Source organism: Wyeomyia smithii, chromosome 1, assembly GCF_029784165.1.
Source record: "Wyeomyia smithii strain HCP4-BCI-WySm-NY-G18 chromosome 1, ASM2978416v1, whole genome shotgun sequence".
Classification (NCBI taxonomy): domain Eukaryota; kingdom Metazoa; phylum Arthropoda; class Insecta; order Diptera; family Culicidae; genus Wyeomyia; species Wyeomyia smithii.
Window position 1 is genome coordinate 202,334,095 of NC_073694.1, and position 21,755 is coordinate 202,355,849.

The 21,755-nt window shown below is 35.4% G+C and overlaps 1 protein-coding gene across 2 annotated transcripts in view; it reads left to right on the top strand.

Annotated features, from left to right (window-relative positions):
- Nucleotides 1–21,755, top strand: part of LOC129717793 (uncharacterized) — a 246,033-nt gene that overhangs the window by 129,149 nt on the left and 95,129 nt on the right. For both annotated transcript variants that reach the window (XM_055667967.1, XM_055667976.1), the window contains exon 3: nt 5,989–6,036. In XM_055667967.1, the coding sequence (XP_055523942.1) occupies nt 5,989–6,036 (48 nt within the window). The remainder of the gene's footprint in view (nt 1–5,988; nt 6,037–21,755) is intronic.

Below are 21,755 nucleotides of genomic sequence, written 5' to 3' on the forward strand. Positions count from 1 at the left end.
GAATAAATAAACTAAGATACCTACTGAGTATAAAAACTGGCAAAGTTTCATGCATTCATAGCCCGAAAATTTATGAAAATGCAAATATGCATATCGAAAAAAACAGAGTTCTGAGTTGTGATATAAAATGCTAAAACAATCGCAATCAAAATTTAGTTGCCATGTCGGCTGATGAGATTGCAACATAATTAAATAAAAATTGTCTATGTGTTTCAACATTTGTTCAAAAGCTGCAAAAATCATAAAACAAGGGCATAAAACTTGACAAAACGTCCGTAATCGTCCGGTCACAACACGAACGATAAACTTCAAAACGGCTAGCGCAGTTTAAAGTATCGACGTCAGTCTACTGTGAATACAAGATGCAACGCAAGAAAATTAAACATCGAACATAACATTAAAGCGGATCATGCTCCTGCCCACGCCCTTTACACACACTGCAAGCGATCACGTACACGAGAGAACTTAAAAAACGACCTGTTAGAATCTTTAGAAAAAATAAAACTCCCTCTCCATCGCTGTTCGAATCGGATGAAAAAAAAAGGTTGCGTGCATTTGCATGCTAAGAGCATCTTGAGCGAAAAAAAAAACACGAGCTGTATGATTTAGGAATTAGTAGAATATAGGCATGATCTTTATCGGAAGTTTGCTTAATATCAATTGAAAAAATATTTTGAACAGAAATTAAAAAAAAACAGCAACAATATAATTAAAGTTATGCAAGACTCTTCAAGCTCTTCATACAGCTATAAAAAGTTGGCCATAAAATTATTATTCACGAAAGATCAGATAGGAAAAAATAATAAAGGGGGGATTTTCAGTGGAGAAACGAAGACCACTACGGACGGAACCGTAGATTTTGTGCAAGAAGCTACCCAAGTGCTTGGTATGTACTGGAAAACGGGACGCCAAATACTCCATGGGAGGCCCTAGGTGCCCAGCAGGCAAGCCAGTCGCTAAACCACGGGTGTAAAAGTGGTGCAACCTAAGCCATTGCTACGTGACTCAGAAACTGCTATACCGGGCAGCCTCTGTTGTCGAACATCGCCATCGTATCGGACTCCTATAGCATCCCTCCCGGAAACGGTAACTGGGTTGAAAATAAATTCAGTATAATTCCCGGTACAAACCGAATAGGTCAGATCTTGTTGAAAGCTTTGGCAAAGCTCAACCTAGACCTGATCAACGTTGGAACCAAAAGTACATTTAGCAGAACTGGTGTAGAGTCGATCATTGACGTGACGTTCGCCTAGGACTGAACATGAATTGGAAGGTACACCAATAGTGACCACCAGTCCGTTCGTCGTTCCTGTATCTCAAGCACCAAACAAAGATGGTCGGTCAACCTGCCGAACATCCAATCCATGAGCGACGGCAGCCGCACCGAGTTTGAGGAAGAGTCAAGGATTACGAATGAGGAATTAATTGTGATCGCCGACTTTTTAAAGGTGAGTAGAAAAAATGTGAGTAAGGCTTCGGGGCCGGATAAAATCCCGCACCTATCCACCAAGACGGCGGAGCTAGTATTCCAACGTGAAGAACGCGTTCAATAGCGCCATCTGGGACTACATAGCAGTCGCGCCTAGAATCATCCACGTACCGGTGTCGCTGTACAAGACTTTGGAAAAAAATTTCAGGAAGCGAGTTTGTACTAGTCTACAACACGGGGGGAAATCAGAAGTGCATCCCAATCACCGCAGGAGTACCACAAGGTTCAATCTTTGGCCCTGTGTTGTGGAATGTCTTGTTTAACGGAGTGTTGGAATTAAATTGGTATTGATTGGGAACGTCGGCTTGGCGGACGCCATAGCACAAGAGCATACGAGGTGGCAGAAGATCTTCCTCGATGATCAGATGGCAGCGGGAATGGTCGTTTTTCTCGAAGGGTATAAGGACGCACCGACTTACCCAGCCTTCCACATTGGCAGAGATCCTGTCATCTCATAGTTGCTTCAGGCAGTATCTACAACATATTCAAGTACGGGGGGTCCCCCATGTTTCCCAAATGCATGGGATAACCTAATTCGTGTGAAGACTCGGACATCTAGAGCGCGGTTTATGCAGCCGCCTCTCAGATTGTCCTGCAGCTACAACGGATGTGGCGTGTCAACCTGCAACACGCCAGGGTTAGTCAACTGCCAGTCTCCCTGCTGTTAGCTAGGTGGTATAAGAATGAAGAAAGTACATCAAGTACTGAAAGCTACTCCCTCCCTGAGCTTCAACCGTCATTTCGGAAAGATAAGGGTCGAAAACTGGAAGGGTTGAAATGGTCCATGCGGGTTAAAAACATCTTGGATATTGGACGACGCTTGGGGACGTGGTTTGGGGTGTTTACTATCACGAGAAACTGTTTTCTAGATTTCGATAAAAATGGCAGCCCATTCTTTAATCATGGGCAGATAATAGTTTCGTCTTTCAACTAAAATTTACAATATATTTTTTGGCTTTAAACAACTATCAATGTTTAGCTAAACTATGTTATTTTTGTAGGAAATAAATCAGATTTTTAAAAACGGTATTTTAGATAATTAACTTATCATGAATTTTTTTTTTCAATTTTTTTCATCTTTACTTCTATGCCATAAGTCCTCTTAGAGATCCGAAGCGGAACGAATTATAGATGGCTAGCTGTATCGGTCTTTGGTAGCCTTTCTACAGTTTCGACTGCACACAACCACTGGATGCGGGCTCTACCCCCGAGTCTAGTTCTGAACGCAGCATCTTACGCTCAAAACACTGCGCACTCGTCGATCAGCTTCTATTTCCGCTTGCAGCTGTAACTCGTCTTTAGATTTCCTGACTCACGTCGTTGTCAACAAGATAAATGAATTGCTCAACCACTTCGAAGATTTCTCCATCTAGCTCCACCTTAGCTCCAACACCACTAGCATTCTTACTTTCTCTGCCAGCTACCGTGTACATCGTTTTGGTAGAGATGAGCCCTAACCTCGTCACTTCTCTCCTAAAAGGCCTGGGCTTTGGGGTTTATTCCAAAGCGTCATTCGAATCAATTTTATCAGTTACGTAGAAAGAAAAACGTTTTCAAGTAACGTACGACTGAATCGTACGCCACTTTGAAATCGATAAACAGATGGTGATGGTTGTATTCAAGGCGTTTGGCAAGGATCCATACGGCCGTTCCAAGCATAGTTGTTCCAGCACGCATGAGGTTTGTGTGGAACATGGGACAATTATGCTTAGAACGGCAGTATAGCAAAGTATAGATTTGATCCGTTGTGGAGTGTCTCTCTCGAAAATCAGCCTGGAATTTACCGAAAAAAGATTCTACATCTCAAGAACAGTGCTACCTTAATAATTTCTACAGTCGAGTCGATAGCCCTCCTTATGAACAGGGCATTCCGCTTTCAGAATTTTGGCTGGGATTCCTCCCTTTTCAGCAAATTGTCTGTTTTTCTGCTCTCCAATCGCGGAGAGGGTAAAACCTGTGTTGGTGGCTCTATAGCTTGTCCATCGCTAACTATTCTCATACTGTTCCTATTTACCTTTTCCCAATCGTCTTTGTTCAGCGGTCAAAGTGTTCCCTCCAACTGACTCAACCGTCAATTTATCAGTAGAAAGTATATTCTAAAAAAGTGAACGTTGGACTCTTTTCTCGGCAGCTCTGGCGTGTTCATATCACTCCCTGTTTTAAAGTGTAGCTGCTATTTTATTTTTAATTCAAACCTTTTTTTTTTTTTCATTTCTCCACGACCAAGCAACCATTAATGTTAAGCTAACCATTCGTACTTTTCGTAAAAAAAGATTTTAAAATTCAGCTTCTTTTTTCCTGTGGTATATATATTTTTGGAAAGAGCAAAAAATTGTCAATACTAAGAGCACAAAATAACATCTTTAGCCCATAGGTGCAGTTGTGCAAAATTTCAGCCCGATTTGAAAAGGATGATTGAGATGATTGTCTATTTTTCTTGAAATTGCTCCTATGATGATGCTATAAAATTTGCTGAATTCGACAAATTTAACATACTCTTATTGAGTTCTTGATTTTCTAAGAATCTCATGTTGTATGATTTGATAAGTTATTACCACACGAATAATTTTTCGATACGAATTTTATCTCCATGTCTCGCGACTCTTCTAAAGCATATGAAAGCATAGTTTCGATTGTTTGCGATTGCTCAAACTATGTCTTACTTCCCGTGCTGGTGCTGCCGAAGGATGGAGTAAGTAAGGATCACGGGCTTTTCTCGATAAAAGCAAATGCCACTACTAACTCAGTTTTGTATGCACTAAGCCCTAGGTGAGAGCAATGAAACAATAGAAACTGGAGTCTGAACTGGGAATTGTCAATTTGCAAAAGTTGTTGAAAACTATTCTCCTTCGAATGTTCCACTTCTACTTGTCCAACTTCTTCGGAAGAAGTGATTGATTGCCAGAAGTTTAAATTTCATCTATAGCAATAAGCATACCGATGATGATTAATAAGCGAAGCTCAGCTCCACTCAGGCAGAATCGTAAATCATTCGAATCATTCACGGATGCTGTGATTAATCTGCTCTCCTGGGGAACATACATCACCTCATTCGCAGCAGATGTGGATCATCCACCATTTTAAATTAGTCCTAAAATTGCTTATGCGCGAAAATTTATTTAACACTGCTTGAAAATAAAGCCTGTAATCGACTGTCATAAATGGTAGAATACTGCGTTGTCGGGAAAATTTATACGGCCGAATTATGAATTACCAATTCATTGCATGCGCCATACGACGACCGTTCGTTCGTTCGTTCGTTTTTTGGCTCGCCTCAAAGCTGTTTCACTGCGTCCATTATTACGTCGTTTGTCGTTGCCGCCACCCCTTTCGGCGAAGTGGCAAGCAGGTACGAAACACGTCCCACTTGTGCCGGCTGAGTAAAGGACTGCCAGCCGAAGACACGCTCGCACTGGAACTTTTTAATTGCATTTACATTTAAAATTTTATCATCTCATATATCACCCTCGCTCGCAGTTCAGACTGTGTGTACTGGATCCAGTTTCAGAAACCAGTACGAGAATGGAATTTCCCTTTGCTCAATGGAGATTACATACGGATAAATTCATAACAGCACCATTCGACACGAAAAACATTCACCCAGGAACCTCCCCGCCCATGGGATCAGGGCTCGAAGCGTACATATAAATATGCCCACAACCCTGTATGAATCCATGGCGAATGCAGAACACGAAACCGTATTATTTTCTCTATCTTCCAATCCGCTAGGAGTTGCCGTCGAGCGTCGAGGGTTCTGTAGCAGGGGATATTCATATGCTAAAACAAAATCTTCCGGTCGAGCGATTGTTTACCAAAACGGATGTTCGTAAGAAAACAGCCGCTACTGTAAGTCAACCATTTCCGTTTGTTTGTCCTCGGAACGCGGCTCTGCGTCTCGCTGTGGGACGCAAAGTTCGTGCTGTTGACTGTGGTATCAATAATCTTCTCAACACGTTTGAGCTAACTCTTCATGCGCCTTAAAATGAAATTTTATCTTCTAAACCAGCTGTAGATCATCACTCTCTTTGCATACTACCCGGGGGGAAATAAAATTACGAAGTTAATAGTGTCGGGTGCAAGCGCAGGAAAAAAACGGGAAGCTCCTAAAAGAAAAATATGCGCGGCGTAATTTTCAATTGGCGGAAACCCGTCAGCAATCGCGTGGGCAGTCGACCGAATCCTCTTTCGCTGGCAGCCGACCGCAAAATACCTTTGGCGAATATAATCTGCAGTATAATTTAACTTTATTGCGTTTTACCGGATAACGAAGAAACGTGCGCGAGTGTAAATGGGGGGGAGGGGGGCGGCAGGAGCGAGGAAGAAAAAAAGCACTTCTGGGTGTGCAATGAAACTGACTGTAGCACTGTAGTACAGTCTTTGTTATCAGATTTTTGTTCCGTGCCATTCGGCTGGGTGAGCACTTCAGTTTTTTAATGAAATTGAAACCATATTATTGACAGAAAATGCAATTTTTGTTTTTTTTTTTCGTTTCGTTGCAGCATCGATTGGAAAACAGATCAAAGGAGGCTATTTGTTGCGATATAAAAGTAAGTACAAAACGGAAACTTTTTCATATTTGGTTCAGTGCGAGGAACTTTAAACATTTCAGGGAAACTCTAGAGCCTTGTCGTTATTAGTTATCGTTTTCTTGTTAATTTAATACATTACACGTTTGCATCGATATTTTTGATATTTTCGATCCTTCAACATTTTTGACACTTTTTTTTTGTTATTTTTGACAATTTTGAGCACCTTTACTCAGAACAAAATTCACAGTCGTAAAGTAACGAACCTTCGAAGATAATGACCAGGGAGCGAATAACACCGAATAAAATAGAAATTCTTTGCGTGTCACATTCTGTGGCGCTGCATTACTCCCTACCTAATGAGACGAAAGCATCTCGAAGAGATGCCTTCCGCGTGATCCGAAGACTGACCTGATTCGCGTCAACGTTTATAGAGCTATGTGTTATCTGTTCCTCGTTGGATCCCCGAAGTGGTAGTGCCTATTTTTTGGTTTTCGTAATTGTTACACTGGAATCTTTTTTTTACGCGGGTTATTTTTATGTATTTTTCTCAACGCGATTATTTTACAATAACGCAGATTATTTTTACGCGATTTGGAAGGTTATTTGTACGCTGTATCAAATAAGTTTGGTATAAGTAAATCTAATCTAATAATTCAAACACGGTACAATCAGCCGTGCAAAAAAAGACCCCAGTGTATTCATATTTTTCATGTGTGATAAATGATAAATTTTCGAAATTTACCTACCCTAATTAAAAATCAAACAATTTATTGTGGTTTTTCTAATTCTAATTATTTTTTTTATTTTAATAATAATATTCGACAATTTTCCAAGCTGTCGCTTTTATGCGGAAGTGAAAAAGACAAAAAGATTACGTTCTTCCATAGACTCGGTTGGATGATCTCACTCATTTGCTTGCCTCAAAATACTACTTCCTCCCTGCTGCGATTGAACCATAGTTAGATTGCTCTTATCTTCAAAGCAATGGTATTTTCTGATATCATATCTTGAGTAGGGAAAGTATTAATTATATGACAAATATTACAAATTTCCTGTCTTCATTTTAGTTTCTATAAAGAGTTGTCTTATTCATCTTCTGCACATGCTTTCTCGGTCATTTTGTGATTCGGATCCTTTGTCATTCATTTCATTACGCAATTTTTGTGAATACTTTCAGAAAATCCCCTTTTTTATTCTTATTTAAAAAAAATTATTTGAAAAACTTCTCTCTATTTAAATTTTTTTAGTATTCTTACAATACTATAATTTAAGAGTCTCCCATTTTGTATTAAAAAGTCTAATATAAAACAAAATTTTATTGATCCCCACATTACTCCCTATTTGATTAATATCGCTTCATGTGCTATGATTCTAGGGACCCCCTCTTATTTGAATATTGTTTCTTTGATTAACCTTATTTGAATCCCCTGTTTGGAAATGTTCTTTTTTGATTACTTCTGCCTCTCTTATATAATTTTCTCTATGAGCTACAACCCTCCCCCCACCTCTTCCCCTTTCTGATTTGACTGCAAGTTAAATTTCAAATAGCCTCCCGCTATTTATTGAATATTTTTCATAATCGTTCAAACATCTGGATCCCACCGCTGTCACCATATGAGCAGTTCCACAAAAATGATCCTTCTTTGATATTGTTTTTAAATTGTAATTTTTTATTTGAATGAAACTTTGCATAGACGTTTCTGTTGGCAAACGATGCCATTTAGTGCTATTGGTTTAATTTTTTGGAACACGACTCATTTCTGATAAGCTATTGAAAAAGCTATTGCTGGAAGGTATTGATGATTACAAATATTTTCAGAAACAAAACGGTTTGTTTGATCGGTGTGCCATCTTCGGCAAAGGTGTAGATAATAATTTTATCTCTCCGAAAAAAATGTACACTCTAAAAAAACTTATCACTTTTTTGAAAAATAAAAGTAAAAAAAAAAATTTCAAATTAATAATCCAAATAAGCTCATTATTTAAAAATCTGATTTGCTTTTATGATAACTACACAAAATAACCTGAACAATTGATACTGTCCGATCAATGAGAAATCAAGAAAAAAAGTTATAAATGACTGTAAAAATATGCTAAGTCTCCCATAAAATACTCTATCGGAGATATAAGATTATCTTTCCAGGGTTAAACAGCTTCTTAAAAAAGCGTCGTGTCTCAAAAAACGAAACCAATTTCACAAAACGGCATCTTTAACCCATAGAAACATCTATGCAAAGTTTCAGCCAAACCAAAAAAGGTCAATTTAATTGGTTGCCCGTTTTTGTGGAATTGCACCTATTTTTTTTTTTTTTTTTTTTTCTTCATTTGGAAAAAATCTTTTTTGATAACTTTCTCCACTGTTGTTGAATTTTTATTTAACTGACTACCCTTTCATTTTAAAATTTTAAATACCCTCCCGCTATTTATTGAATATTTTCAAAAATATTTCAAACACCTAGATCCCACCGCTGCCACCATATGTAGCAAGAGATGGGGCGCTGCACAATCCTCCAGAAACCAAATTTACGGGTGAAATTTAGGTTTATAGTTCGATAGCAATATTCTAGAGAAAAACTTCCTTCTTCGAAGTTGTTGCATTTTTATATTTTCAAAATAAGGGTGATCAAAATTTCAAATGAAATCAGAAGTCTAACTTTATATCCTTGTTCATGAAGAAAATAATTGTTCTGCAATGTTATAGCACTGTTAGTTTTTGGCAACTTTGTCGAATATTTACCTAAGTCTTAAAAATAGCCAATTAATATTAAATAAAACCCCTTTAAATGATCAGATGTTTTTTGTTGGGTCATTAGAATAACCAGTTCTAAAATAGGATGGCCAAAACAACGGCTTTATTCGAAATATTTTGTTTTCAAAAATTTCTTATTTTTCAAACGGGTTAAAAAACCGAAAATATGTGTATTTTTGAAGGCAAAACTTATTTAAATAATTATGATTTTTATCATGTTATCAAATTGAATATATTTAACCCTTTTTTTATTCATTAATACCAACTCTGTTGAATGCCACCTACTATTTATTTTTTCTGCCCTTCATATTTTCGTTATTTGCATAATTTCTATTTTCAAAACTCCCTCCCCGATTTATTGGTGGTTAAAATTTTTTGTATGAGCTGTCCGCCTCTTCCTTATTTAACTATTCCTCCTTTTATTTTTTTTATTATGTGGTCCCCGTGGCTCTGTGGTTAGCGATGTCGGTCGGCTAGCTCTCCCACACGGTTGTGATATCGGGTTCGATTCCTGATCGAGTCGAGGATCTTTTCGAGCTGAAAATTTTCTCGACTCAGCACTGGGGTACGGTGTATCGTTGTACTTATCCTATACATGCAAAATGGGCCAAAAAAAACAATATCGATAACGAAATCTCTCAACTAATCCAGTTGATCGTGACCGCTATTAGCCCCAAGACTAAGCGTGCGATATTGTTGTCCTTTTATTTTGAATACCCTCCTCCTTTTATTTGAATATTTTTCATAACCTTTCAAACTCCTGAATCCCGCCGCTGACACCATACGAGTGGTGGGACACTGGCATCGACTCTACCTTCCGTTTCACTTATAGTCGCTTTTTTCTCCTCTGCATAACACTTTATAGTTATAACACTGGTAAACACAGATTTTGCTCTGAAGCTCCAGTTGAAAAATAATGATTATGGCTTTTTAACCATTTCTATGAGTTTTAATGCTTCTAGCAAAGGTAATATTTTTAGAGACTCAGATGAGTTTACCGGTAAGCCAATGTAGCACTGTGTGGCACTTTAACGCACTCCTGCATACACTAGGAGTTCCGAAATTCACAGGAATTGGTAAAAAGCTATAATCTTTCATATTTTGCAGCTTGAGTTCAAGGGCGAAACCTGTGTTTACCAGTGGTTTAATTATAAAGTGTTATGCAGGGGACAAAAGAGCGACTATAGGACAACCGAAAGGTGGAATAACACATACGTTTAGGCGCGGTGTTCGTCGATGCCAGTGTCTTACCGCTAGCTGTGATCTTTCTGAGGCAACTATGTTGAGCTCTAGGATATCTTTTTTCCGATTTGGTCGACTAGTGTAATAATTAGTAAACATATAATAATCACATAAATGTGGAAGATTTTAGTAGTTGCTTTTATTTTGAATACCTTCATATCTTTCAAATTCCTGGATCCCGCCGCTGACACCACACGTTGCAAACGGTGGGCCACTGGCATCGACGAACACTACCTAAACGTATGTGATATTCTACCTTTCGGTTGACTTATAGTCACTTTTTGCCTCCTGCATAACACTTTATAATTATAAAATTGGTAAACACAGGTTTTGCCCTACAGCTCAAGCTGGAAAAACAGAAAAATTATATGTTCTTAACCATTCCTACGAATTGTGGTGCTTTTGGCAAAGGAAACTTTTTTAGAGATCTTAACGAGTTTACCCGTAAGCCAACGTAGAAGCGACGAAGGCGAGGTCGTACTGTACTGTTCTGGTTTTAATTTTCTTTTTACAATCATAAATTAAATATCTCAAAAATTCATTTTCACAATTTTTTTCTACGGAAAAAAGAGCTTTTTGAGATAATTAATTGCAATTTGTTTTCGATTTATTTTGTAGAAAAACAATTTTTTGAATGCAACATTTTTCACGAAATTGCCTCGTAAAAATGTGATAGAAATTATTTTGACTCAGAGAAAATAGTTATGTATTATTGATATTTTTGACATTTTGAAATTTTTTAGACATTTTTTGACATATTTGACATTTTTAACGTATTCGACATATTTGACATTTTTGACATTTTTGATATTCTTGACATTTTTGACATTTTTGACATTTTTGACATTTTTGACATTTTTGACATTTTTGACATTTTTGACATTTTTGACATTTTTGACATTTTTGACATTTTTGACATTTTTGGCATTTGACATTTTCTACATTTTTTACATTTTTCACATTTTTCACATTTTTCACATTTTTGACATGTTTAACATGTTTGACATATTTGACATATTTGACATATTTGACATATTTGACATATTTGACATATTTGACATATTTGACATATTTGACATATTTGACATATTTGACATATTTGACATATTTGACATATTTGACATATTTGACATATTTGACATATTTGACATATTTGACATATTTGACATATTTGACATATTTGACATATTTGACATATTTGACATATTTGACATATTTGACATATTTGACATATTTGACATATTTGACATATTTGACATATTTGACATATTTGACATATTTGACATATTTGACATATTTGACATATTTGACATATTTGACATATTTGACATATTTGACATATTTGACATATTTGACATATTTGACATATTTGACATATTTGACATATTTGACATATTTGACATATTTGACATATTTGACATATTTGACATATTTGACATATTTGACATATTTGACATATTTGACATATTTGCCATATTTGACATATTTTACATAGTTGACATATTTAACATATTTGACATATTTGACATATTTGACATTTTTTACATTTTTTACATATTTGACATTTTTAACATTTTTGACATTTTGACATTTTTGACACTTCTGACATTTTAAGGATTTTCAACATATTCGACATTTTGGCAATTTTTCCACTTTTAACTGTTTCAGTTGAAACACGCTGAAGGGCTGTGAATCTTCCGGATCTGAAATCACTGCACTGATCATGTATTCATGAATCATGTATCTGCTGCCTTTGTGTAATTTAGCACCTTTGTGTTATGTTCCTACATATTCTTACACTCAATTCTGAATCAGAAATTCTGTTCTAATCATAGCAACCGAAAATCCCATCCAATTCCGTTCTGCATATTTTCAATGTTCCCGGCGGAGGTACGTTTCCCCTCCCGCTTCCCCAAGATAACCGTGATCAATGGCAATAAAATTCGACTGACAAATTTACTCGAAATACACCCCGGGTACTTGGGCCGGAGAACATCTGCGTAGCCATGTCAGGCGTTTTCTCGGAAATCGGACAGATTTCATCGTTCCTCCCCCCGGGGGAAGTGACTTCAAGTGGAAAACTTATTGACAAGGGTGCTTGTCACTTTGAAGCGGTGCTTTTTTTCTCTGATTTTGCCCAACGCTGCGTGTTGGTGAGGAAGACGGCAACTGTGCGAGTGCGTACCGAACGGACGCGACATTCCTACAGCCGTGGGAAATTCCTGCGGAGAAATAAGCTTAACAATTTGCGGAACGGAATGGCTGTGGAATGTAATGGAGCTAGCGATGCTTTTTTCCGGCCTTCGTCACGAATGGGGGACAAAAATTAGCTACAGTTGAAAGAATGTTCCATCTTTCATTGGAAAATTACAAATTGATTCTTTTTGAAAGAAAAATTATGATAATTTCACGTTCAACATCGAAAGCGAGGAACGGTGTCTGCACACACATAAACAGGATGCTTCACATCCTGTGCAGCATGTGTCACTTGCTGTATCTAACTAACTTTTTCCCATCATGCATTCACAGCTGAAAAGTTTGTGATGTTCTTTTCACTTTCATCTTGCTTTCAAGTTGAACACAAAGAATCCTAGTGTGTGCATGTGCTCATGAACAGATGCTATATTCATATGTTCACGATCGGAAGGCTGCAGAAGGAATTTGCTTCTCTTTTTTCTGTTTTTTTTTCTTGTTTCGCGAGCTTGCGTTCTAATATATTCATACTGGAGTTTACAGTTTTTATTCCAAGTGAATAATTCTGTTCCTTCTTTTCCGATAGTTGCCGGCATCATGAATAGAGGAAATGGGTTGGCACACGAGAGACAGCATAGTCGCACCAGACATGGCATGTTAGTTCTACTGACAAGCTTCCCAAGAAGCTGCTCACTGCGTGAGATAAACTGCTGCAGTAGTAGCATTTTCTTGTACTGCCATTAGGGTGGCCAAAAAGTTCTATAATTTTTTTACCAAAAAGTGTTTGGGATTTACCAGTCTTGTGGAATTTAACGAATTAGTTATTGCAAGAGCTGCAGGGCGAAAATATTAGACATTCTCTTTAAAAAAGATGGAGGAGAGAAAAAACTATCAAACTGCAGGTACAGCACCACACGTGATTTATTCCGGCCCACTAATTGGTGACACACAACACAACTGGATTTCTAATCCACTTGGGTTGTTTCTAGCCGACAGCAGCAGCAGCAGCGCGTTTCAAGGAGGGAAACACACGACAGAAATGCAAATGATAAAGTACGAACAATGAAACAACCGACAGCCAACAGCATCCGTGTCAACATTTGTGCGGGCGAAAGAAAAAAGCTCCACTCGGGCTCGGACGACGACGACGATGACGATGATTGATGAGGACAAGCAGCATACGGATGTACAATTCACCGGAGCGCGGCACTACGGTTAGACCCTGCCAGTCTCCTGGATGGACATCCCACAGACTGTTATGAAGTTCACCTTGGCGGTGCGGTGAATAAGCGAGGCAGGATGGAAATAATTTGAAAGCCGCTGTCACCGGTAGAATTTTCAAACAAGATTTATGAGCTTTCCCTAACACAGCAGCAGCAGTCCAGCACAATTCGAATGAATGGCATCGAAGTAACTGACCGTTTAGAGTCGGAATTCGCCGGCTTGAGGGAAGTGTAGAGATCCACTGGATAATGTTGAATAGCAGAATAAACTATGAGGGATTTTGAGTCAGTTGCTTTAATAATGTCCTCAAATACTAAAGTGATGATTTACTTTTTTGACATTTATTGAGAATTTGTAACATCGCAACGGTTTGTGACATTTGAAGTATATTCTGTAAATTTCCACTGCCACCGAATCGGCAATTTTTCATCAACTCGTATATGGGTTGGCAGCAACCTGTTAGAATTTAATGTATCTTCGTGGATGTCTAGGCCTTACTCAAGTAAGCAGCTTTGTAAAAAATGGTAAGAACTACAGATAACTCTTCCCAACATTATAAAAAGGGCATCATTGAAAGAGAAAGGATTAACCGGCTGAAATCTTTTCAACATGGAGCACATATTATTCTAAAAGACCATGCGTCTCCATCGAATCTACACTCAAAATTTGATTTTTTTTATTTAGGATTTACTTCTTTTATTTTGCTAGAATAATATTATTGGTATCATATCGATGCATAAAATAAAGGTTGGTTTTTATAGATATTAACCGTACTGCAAAAAAATTCGAACACTCAAGCTATGATGTAATCTCATTAATTGAAAAATCTACTGATGATGTTTTTTAATGGCTTAGGGGCCGTTCAATAATTACGTAAGCATATTTTTTCACTTTTTACTATTACTATCACAAGAATTGCTGCCAGGGCCGGATTTAGGTGCTGGTGCAAATATTTTCGTAGGGCCCTCATTTTTTGAAAAATTTAGACGAGCAAAAAAAAAAGATCTCCACTCTGTCTTCTTGTCTGGCCCAGGACTAGCCGGCCCCTCTTGTCGAAAGGGCCGGGGCATTTGCCCCCCCCCTCAAATCCGGGCCTGATTGCTGCCTTTCTTTTTTCCATTTTTAAGGACACTCCTTTTGGCAAATTTCCCATCTTTTCTGTCCTGAAATAATGGATGAAAATTATCACTCGCGTTTGTTTTTTTTTCGCAAGCCGATAGCTCATTTAATAAGCACAATTCTAAACAACTTTGTATGACGGATTTGAGGTTCACAAGTAGTACTACAACATTGTCGAAGATAGTATTGCCCGTACTCAAACACCGGAGCTGTGAGAGAACATTCTGGCAAATTATCGCGCTAATTATCACGATCGCGATAATTATCGCTATAAATTTTCTTAAATCTGCTCTCACGGCTACGGTGTTTGAGAACGTGCAATACTCTCTTCGATAAAGTTGTAGTACTACTTGAGAACTTCAAGTTCGTCATACAAAGTTGTTCAATAATGTGCTCATAAAATGAGCTATCGTCTTGCGAAAAAAATGAGCGTGAGTGGGCTGAAATACTCTTCGGTATCATTTCTGGCCTTTGGAGTGTAATAAGCCAATCCTGGAAGTTGTTTGAAGTCTTCCACAACGTATCACAATGGGGAGACTTCACACAAAGGCTGATCAAGCAAAACAAAAGTCAATGAATGCGACGTTTTTATTCATATGACATTTTAGAGACAGTTTTGAGTTATTTTGAACATTAGTATAACTTGCTGAAATATTTCAATTACGTTTTTGAGACCGCTTTCAAACGTTGTTGAGCAATTTTTTAAATATTTTTGAGACATGTTTGAAACATTTCTGAAACATTTTTGAAACATTTTTGAGACAGTTTTGAATTATTTTGCAGCCATTATTTTAAATTTGTTATGGTATATTAATGAACGTTTTTAAAACTTATTTTAAACGTTATTGGAATATTTTTGAAACAATTTTGAGATATTTTTTAAATATCTCTATGATTTTTTTGAAACATTTATGGAACCTTTTTAAAACATTTTTGAAATATTTTTCAACATTTTTGGGACATTATCAGAACATAGATAAAACATATCTAGGATATTCTTTAACATTTTCTAGATTTTTAAACATCTCTGAAACATGTTTGAAACATTTTTGGAACATTTTCGAGACATATTTAAATTGTTTTGGAGCCGTTTTGAGAACATAAGTATAATTTGTTGAAATATTTCAATTACGTTTTTTGAAACAGCTTTCAAACGTTATTGAGATATTTTTTACATATTTTTGCGACATGTTTAAAACATTTCTAGAACATTTTTGAAACATTTTTGATACAGTTTTGAATTATTCTGGAGTTATTTTGAGAACATTAGCATAATTTGTTGGAATATTTAAATTACGTTTTGGAGACAGCTTTTAAATGTTGTTGAGATATGTTTTAAATATTTTTGAGACATGTTTGAAACATTTCATGAACATTTTTTAATAATTTTGGAGCCATTATTTCAAATTTGTTAAGTTAGTTATTAATTACGCTTTTGAAACATCTTTTAAAAGTTAGTGAAACATTTTTAAAAACAAAATATGAGATATTTTTAAAACATTTTTGAGACATTTTTGAAACAATTTTGGATCAATTTTACAACATTTTTGAGATGATTTTCAAACATTTTTGGAACATTATTGAAACATTTATAAAACATATTGAAGATATTTTTAAACATTTTCGCCAGATTTTTAATCATCTCTGAAACATTTCTGAAACCTTTTTCAAACATATTCGAGGCAGTTTTGATTTGAGAAAGTTTTAAGTTTTTGTAGAGTCAGCTCGGAAATATTGTTTTTTATTCGGTTAGAAATTTTATTTACATTTTTAGCACATTTTTCAAATACGAAGCTCTTTTGAGACATGTCTGCTAAGTTTTTTTTTAGAAATTCATGAGATAGTTTAGTGAAGTTTTCGGAACAATCTTGCGTTATTTTGGAGTCATTTTGGATTTCTTATAAATTTGTTGGAATATTTAACGAACATTTTTAAAACATTTTCGTGTTCCCCGTGGTTCTGTGGTTAGCGATGTCGGTCGGCTAGCTCTCTCACACGGTCGTGATTTCGGGTTCGATTCTTGATCAGATGGAGGACTTTTTCGAACTAGAAATTTTCTCGACTCAGCACTGTTGCACGGTGTATCGTTGTTGTGTACCAAAATCAATATCGATAACGAATTCTCCCAACTAAACTAGTTGACCGAAACCGCTATCAGCCCTCCAGGCTAGCGTGCGATATTGTTTTTTTATGGAACATTTTCAGTTTTCAAACATTTTTGAAACAGCTTTGAAACATTTTTGAAACAGCTTTACAACATTTTTGAAATATTTTTTTAACATTTGTAGAACAGTTTTGAAAAATTTTGTAGATTTTTTTAAACATTTTTGGAACGTTTTTTTAACGCTTTTGAAACACTTTAAAGACATTTTAAAATAGCTTTGAGTTATTTTAAGGTCATTTTGGAAACATGTTTTAAGCATTGTTAAGATAATTCAATTAAGTTTGGAAAAATTTTTGCAACGTTTTTGACACATATAAGAACCATTTTTGAAAACATTTCCGAGATGTTCTTGAAACATTTCTGGAACATTATTGAAACATTTTTGAGATGTTTTTGATGCATTTATGGAACACTTGAGACATTTTTAAAACATTTTTGAAATTTTTTCGAGATATTCTCAAAACATCCATGGAACATTTTTAACACAATTTTTAAATACTTGAAACATTATTGAGATACTTTTGAAACATTTATGCAACATTTCTGGAACATTTTTAAAACATTTTTGACACGTTTTTGAGACACTTTTAGGCAAGTTTTGTGTTATTTTGGAGCCATCTTGGAAACATTTTTTTTTGAAATTTCTTTAGAATAAATATTAATATACGTATTTTATTTACGTTTTTGAGACAACGTTTCAGTTTAATTGAGACATATTTAACACATTTTTGAGATATTTTTCAAACATTTATGAGATATATTTTAAATATTAATTAACGTTAATAAGACATTTTATTTTCGAAACATTTCTAAGACCTTTTTTCAAATATGTTTATATTGGAGATATTTTTTCAACATTTTTGAGATAATTTTAAAAAATTTCTGGAACATTTTTAACACATGTTTGGGACATCTTTGCGACATTTTTGCGACAATATAGCTTTGAATTGTTTGAGAGTCCTTTTGGAAACAAGTTTTGAACTTATTGAGATAGTTTCATTATTACGTTTTGAAAGAAATCTAAAAAATTTTAAAACATTCTTGAGATATTTTTCGAACATTTTTGAGATATTTTTGAAACATTTCGAAATCTTTTTCAACATAAAAAAAATTTTAACATATTTTTAAAACTGTTAAGATAATATTCTAGGACTCTTTCAAAACACTTAAAAAAATTCATACAAAAATTACTTTTAAAATTTTAAAATATTTTCGCTATTTTAAACCATTGCTGGAATATTTTTGTAATATTTTCAAAATATTTTGGAATATTTATGGAACATTTTTGAAGCATTTGCAAGACCATTCGATCACAAAAGTCATTTTTATTATTTTTCCTAAACTTTTTTGAGATATATTCTAAGCATTTTCGAAACATCTCTGAGACATTTTAAAAATTATTTTAAACATTTCTAAGAAATTTTTAAAAAAATTCTGTAGCATTATTGAAACATTATTAAAATCTTTATTTAAAATTTTTTTATATATTTGAAAAAGTTCTAAAACATCGCTGATACATTTTTAAGATAATTTTGAAACATTAAACTTTTTTGAAATAGTTTTGGAACATTTTTTTATATATTGTGGAAACAGCTCTGAGATATTTTAAGATATTCTAAAACATTGTTGAGTTATGTTCGCAACATTGCTAAAACATTTTTGAAACATATTTTATATATTTTTATTCATTTTGTAATATTTCTGGAACATTTTTAATTTAATTTTTATACAATTTTTTGAAAAATGAGCTAATTTGAAACATTTTGGACACATTTGAGAAACATTTTTGAAAATATTTTCGAGATGTTTTACAAACATTTCTGGAACATTATTGAAACATTTTTGTAGATGTTCTTGAAACATTTTTGGAACTTCTCTGAAACACCTTTGAAATATTATTTAAACATATTTGAGATAGTTTTGATACGTCTACGAAACATTTTTGAAACATATTTTAGACATTCTTCATTAACACGTTAAAAGTCATAACGTTTTGAATAGAAAAAACATCTTTATGATATTTTTTAAATTTTCTCGAGAGATTTTGAAATGTTTCTGGAATATCTTTCAAACATAATTTTGGGGTGCTAAACGTGAATCTGGCATCCATTTTTTATTTGAGGCCGTCCATGAAACACGTGACTAGATTTTTATAATTTTTGGCACTTTTTCCGTACGTTTTTTCCTTTTTATAAAATTGTGTAAGCTTAAACTACAATCAACGAAACAAGGCTTCTTTCATACTGAAAAAGATTGCGTAGTTTAGAGATGACCCCTAAAACCATATTTAGTTTAAATATGAATGCATTTTTCAATAAAACTTAAACAACATAAGGAATACAAGCTAACAACAAATCAAAACAATCATCATCATGTTCCTCTTCTTTTTCTTCTTCTCCAAACCTGTGATCAGATTCATCATCATCTCTGCCTGATTCAAAAATTGTTTTCTGCAATAGAAATATTGCTTTATCTGGATGTTGTAAAGAAGAAAAGCACTTTACAAAACAACTATTGAATCTGAGAAAAAAGAAGATGAAAGAACTTTATCATGATAAGTATTTTTGTCGATCACACTAGTCGACACAAGTGCACTCCAAAAGCTCCAACCGGAAAAAAAAATATTATAGCTATTCAACCATTCCTGTGAATGTCAATCAGCTCAAGAACAACAAATCAGCTGGAAGAGATGGCATCCCAGCGGAGCTTATCAAGCTGGGCCCAAATAAGTTAGCTTTCTGGCCGCACCAGCTCAGAGCTAGAATCTAGGATACAGCTACCGAAGCAGTGGAGGGAGGGAGTAATATGCCCAACACACCAAAAGAGCGACAAGTTTAAATGTGAGAATTACCGAGCGATCATGAAACTCAACGCAGCCTGCAAAGTGCTCTCTCAAATCATTGTTCGCCGTCTTCCGCCGATAGCATGAAGGTTTGTGGGAAGTTACCGAGCCGGTTCTGTAGATGGACGATCTACAGAAATAGAGCAATTCTTTACGCTGTGTCAGATCCTTGAAAAGCGTTGACCCTATCGTTATACATTTTTTTTTTTGTTGATTCCTCAACCAGGGATGTCCTGTAGAAAACCTGATGTAGTTTTCGACGAGTTTTCTACGTAGAATACCTCTGGTAACGAGTATCCTATGAGTATTCAACGAAAACCTGCAAAGAGATTTTTGTGGTGAATTACATGAAGATTTCGAGTTTACAACAACAAACCCAGGTATGTTCAATCTTATCTTCGAAACTTTATATGAATTTGTAAATTAAATTAAGTAACAATTCTGAACCCAAGCAATGAGTGATTACTTAACACAAAACTGAGTAATACTGTACCCAAAAAGTGAGTAACACTCACTCAGTTTTTTAAACACCTTGTTTCTCAATTGTGCGTATTTACGGAGTTACTCAGTTTATGAGTTGTTCCACTTTTTACGAAAATGCGTCAAATCTTATTCATTTTAGAGTTATTTTTTCCGAGGGTGTAAAGGATTCTACCTGCAAACGTTTAAAGTTGCATGGAATTTTTGGTGGGCTTTTTTATAATGCCAGGGAAGCCATGAACCATTGAGATGTTGGGTACGCTCTAAATATATGAGATTTGACAGCGATAGCATAGTTCTGTAGAAATCAGACCTTTGCTGTTGCACTGATTTTGTATGTGACGTATATTATGCGATTTTGCTTTCATAAGCATTTTTGGATGACAACAAATATGTTGTTGAACCGTGAATTACGATGGAAGTCATTGAGTGAAAACTTTGTTTGCTTTTTTTTTGAGTTTCTTTATCATTGCTTGTTGCGCCATAATCACAGAATAGTTCGGAATATACTTGCGTCTTCGTGTTTCTTTTTTTTTTTTTTTTTTTTTGTTATAGTAATTCTCCCCTTTACTTAATAACACCTAAACAGCGCAGCGAATGGCATTTTATGACTCATACTGTGAATTTCCGAGTGTTTAAGAGTTTTCTACTTGCAAGAGGTTTTCTACCGTAGAAAACGTAGAATACAGTTTTCTACGTAGATTACTTACGAGTCCCGAAAAATCGCGTAGAATACCATCCCTGTCCACAACCCATTTAACACACAACATAAATTTTTGAAGGAGCTTTTTTATTGTCAGTTTATTGACAGTAACCAAGCGCCTCCATTGAAGAGCTGCAGTAGCCGTTTTTCAAAAGGGGCTCGGTCTCCAGCATGGTGTTTTATCTAATTAAACTAGTGGGAAGAAATTAACTTCAATGTGTTTAAGATATATAAGATACTTTGTAATCACTCTCCGTCGCACCGTTCTCTAAAGCACCTTGTACAACTACACACACTGCCCGGCGATAGTTTTTTCTGTGTCCGAGAAAAAACATCTCCTCACGGGTAAGGATAGCAGCGATATATACCTATGCCTGTGCGATCTGAATCATGTCAGTAGGTGTCTTCCGGTTCCATACTTTTTATAAATGTTAGATTTTTTAGTTTCCATAGAGTTTATAGATTTTATAGTTTTTTTTTTACTTTAATTATCTGATATATCTTAGATTTTGAACAATTTATAAATTGTAGATTTAGTACATTTTAATGATTTTTTAAATTGTAGGTTGTATAGATTTCATAAATATTGCTACAGATTTTATAGATTTTAATAGCTTTTAATGAATCTTTCTCAACAAAACTCTGAAAATAACTATATCGCAATACAACCGATACAAAAACTAACATGTGACGTGTTGGCTAATCTGCACCGAACCGGATTCATCCGGAAAATTGCCTGTTGTGCCGGAACAAGAGCGAGCGCTTGAAAGTCCCAAACTGCTGAAATCGATTATGTTTGTGTGCCCCGCTTCTCGGAGCAGGGGAAATCAAATAAAAGATAAAAGAGATTTCCACCGGTCGACGACGCTGCGGGAAGGAGTTTTATCCTTTGTGATAGAGAATGAACGTTTATTGAGATCGATGAGGATTGTTACTATATTGATTGGTATTTTGGGCGGATGACGCGAGTTGAGCCCAAGCTTCGAACGTCATGTTGTCACAGTTGACAAACAAAATTCCT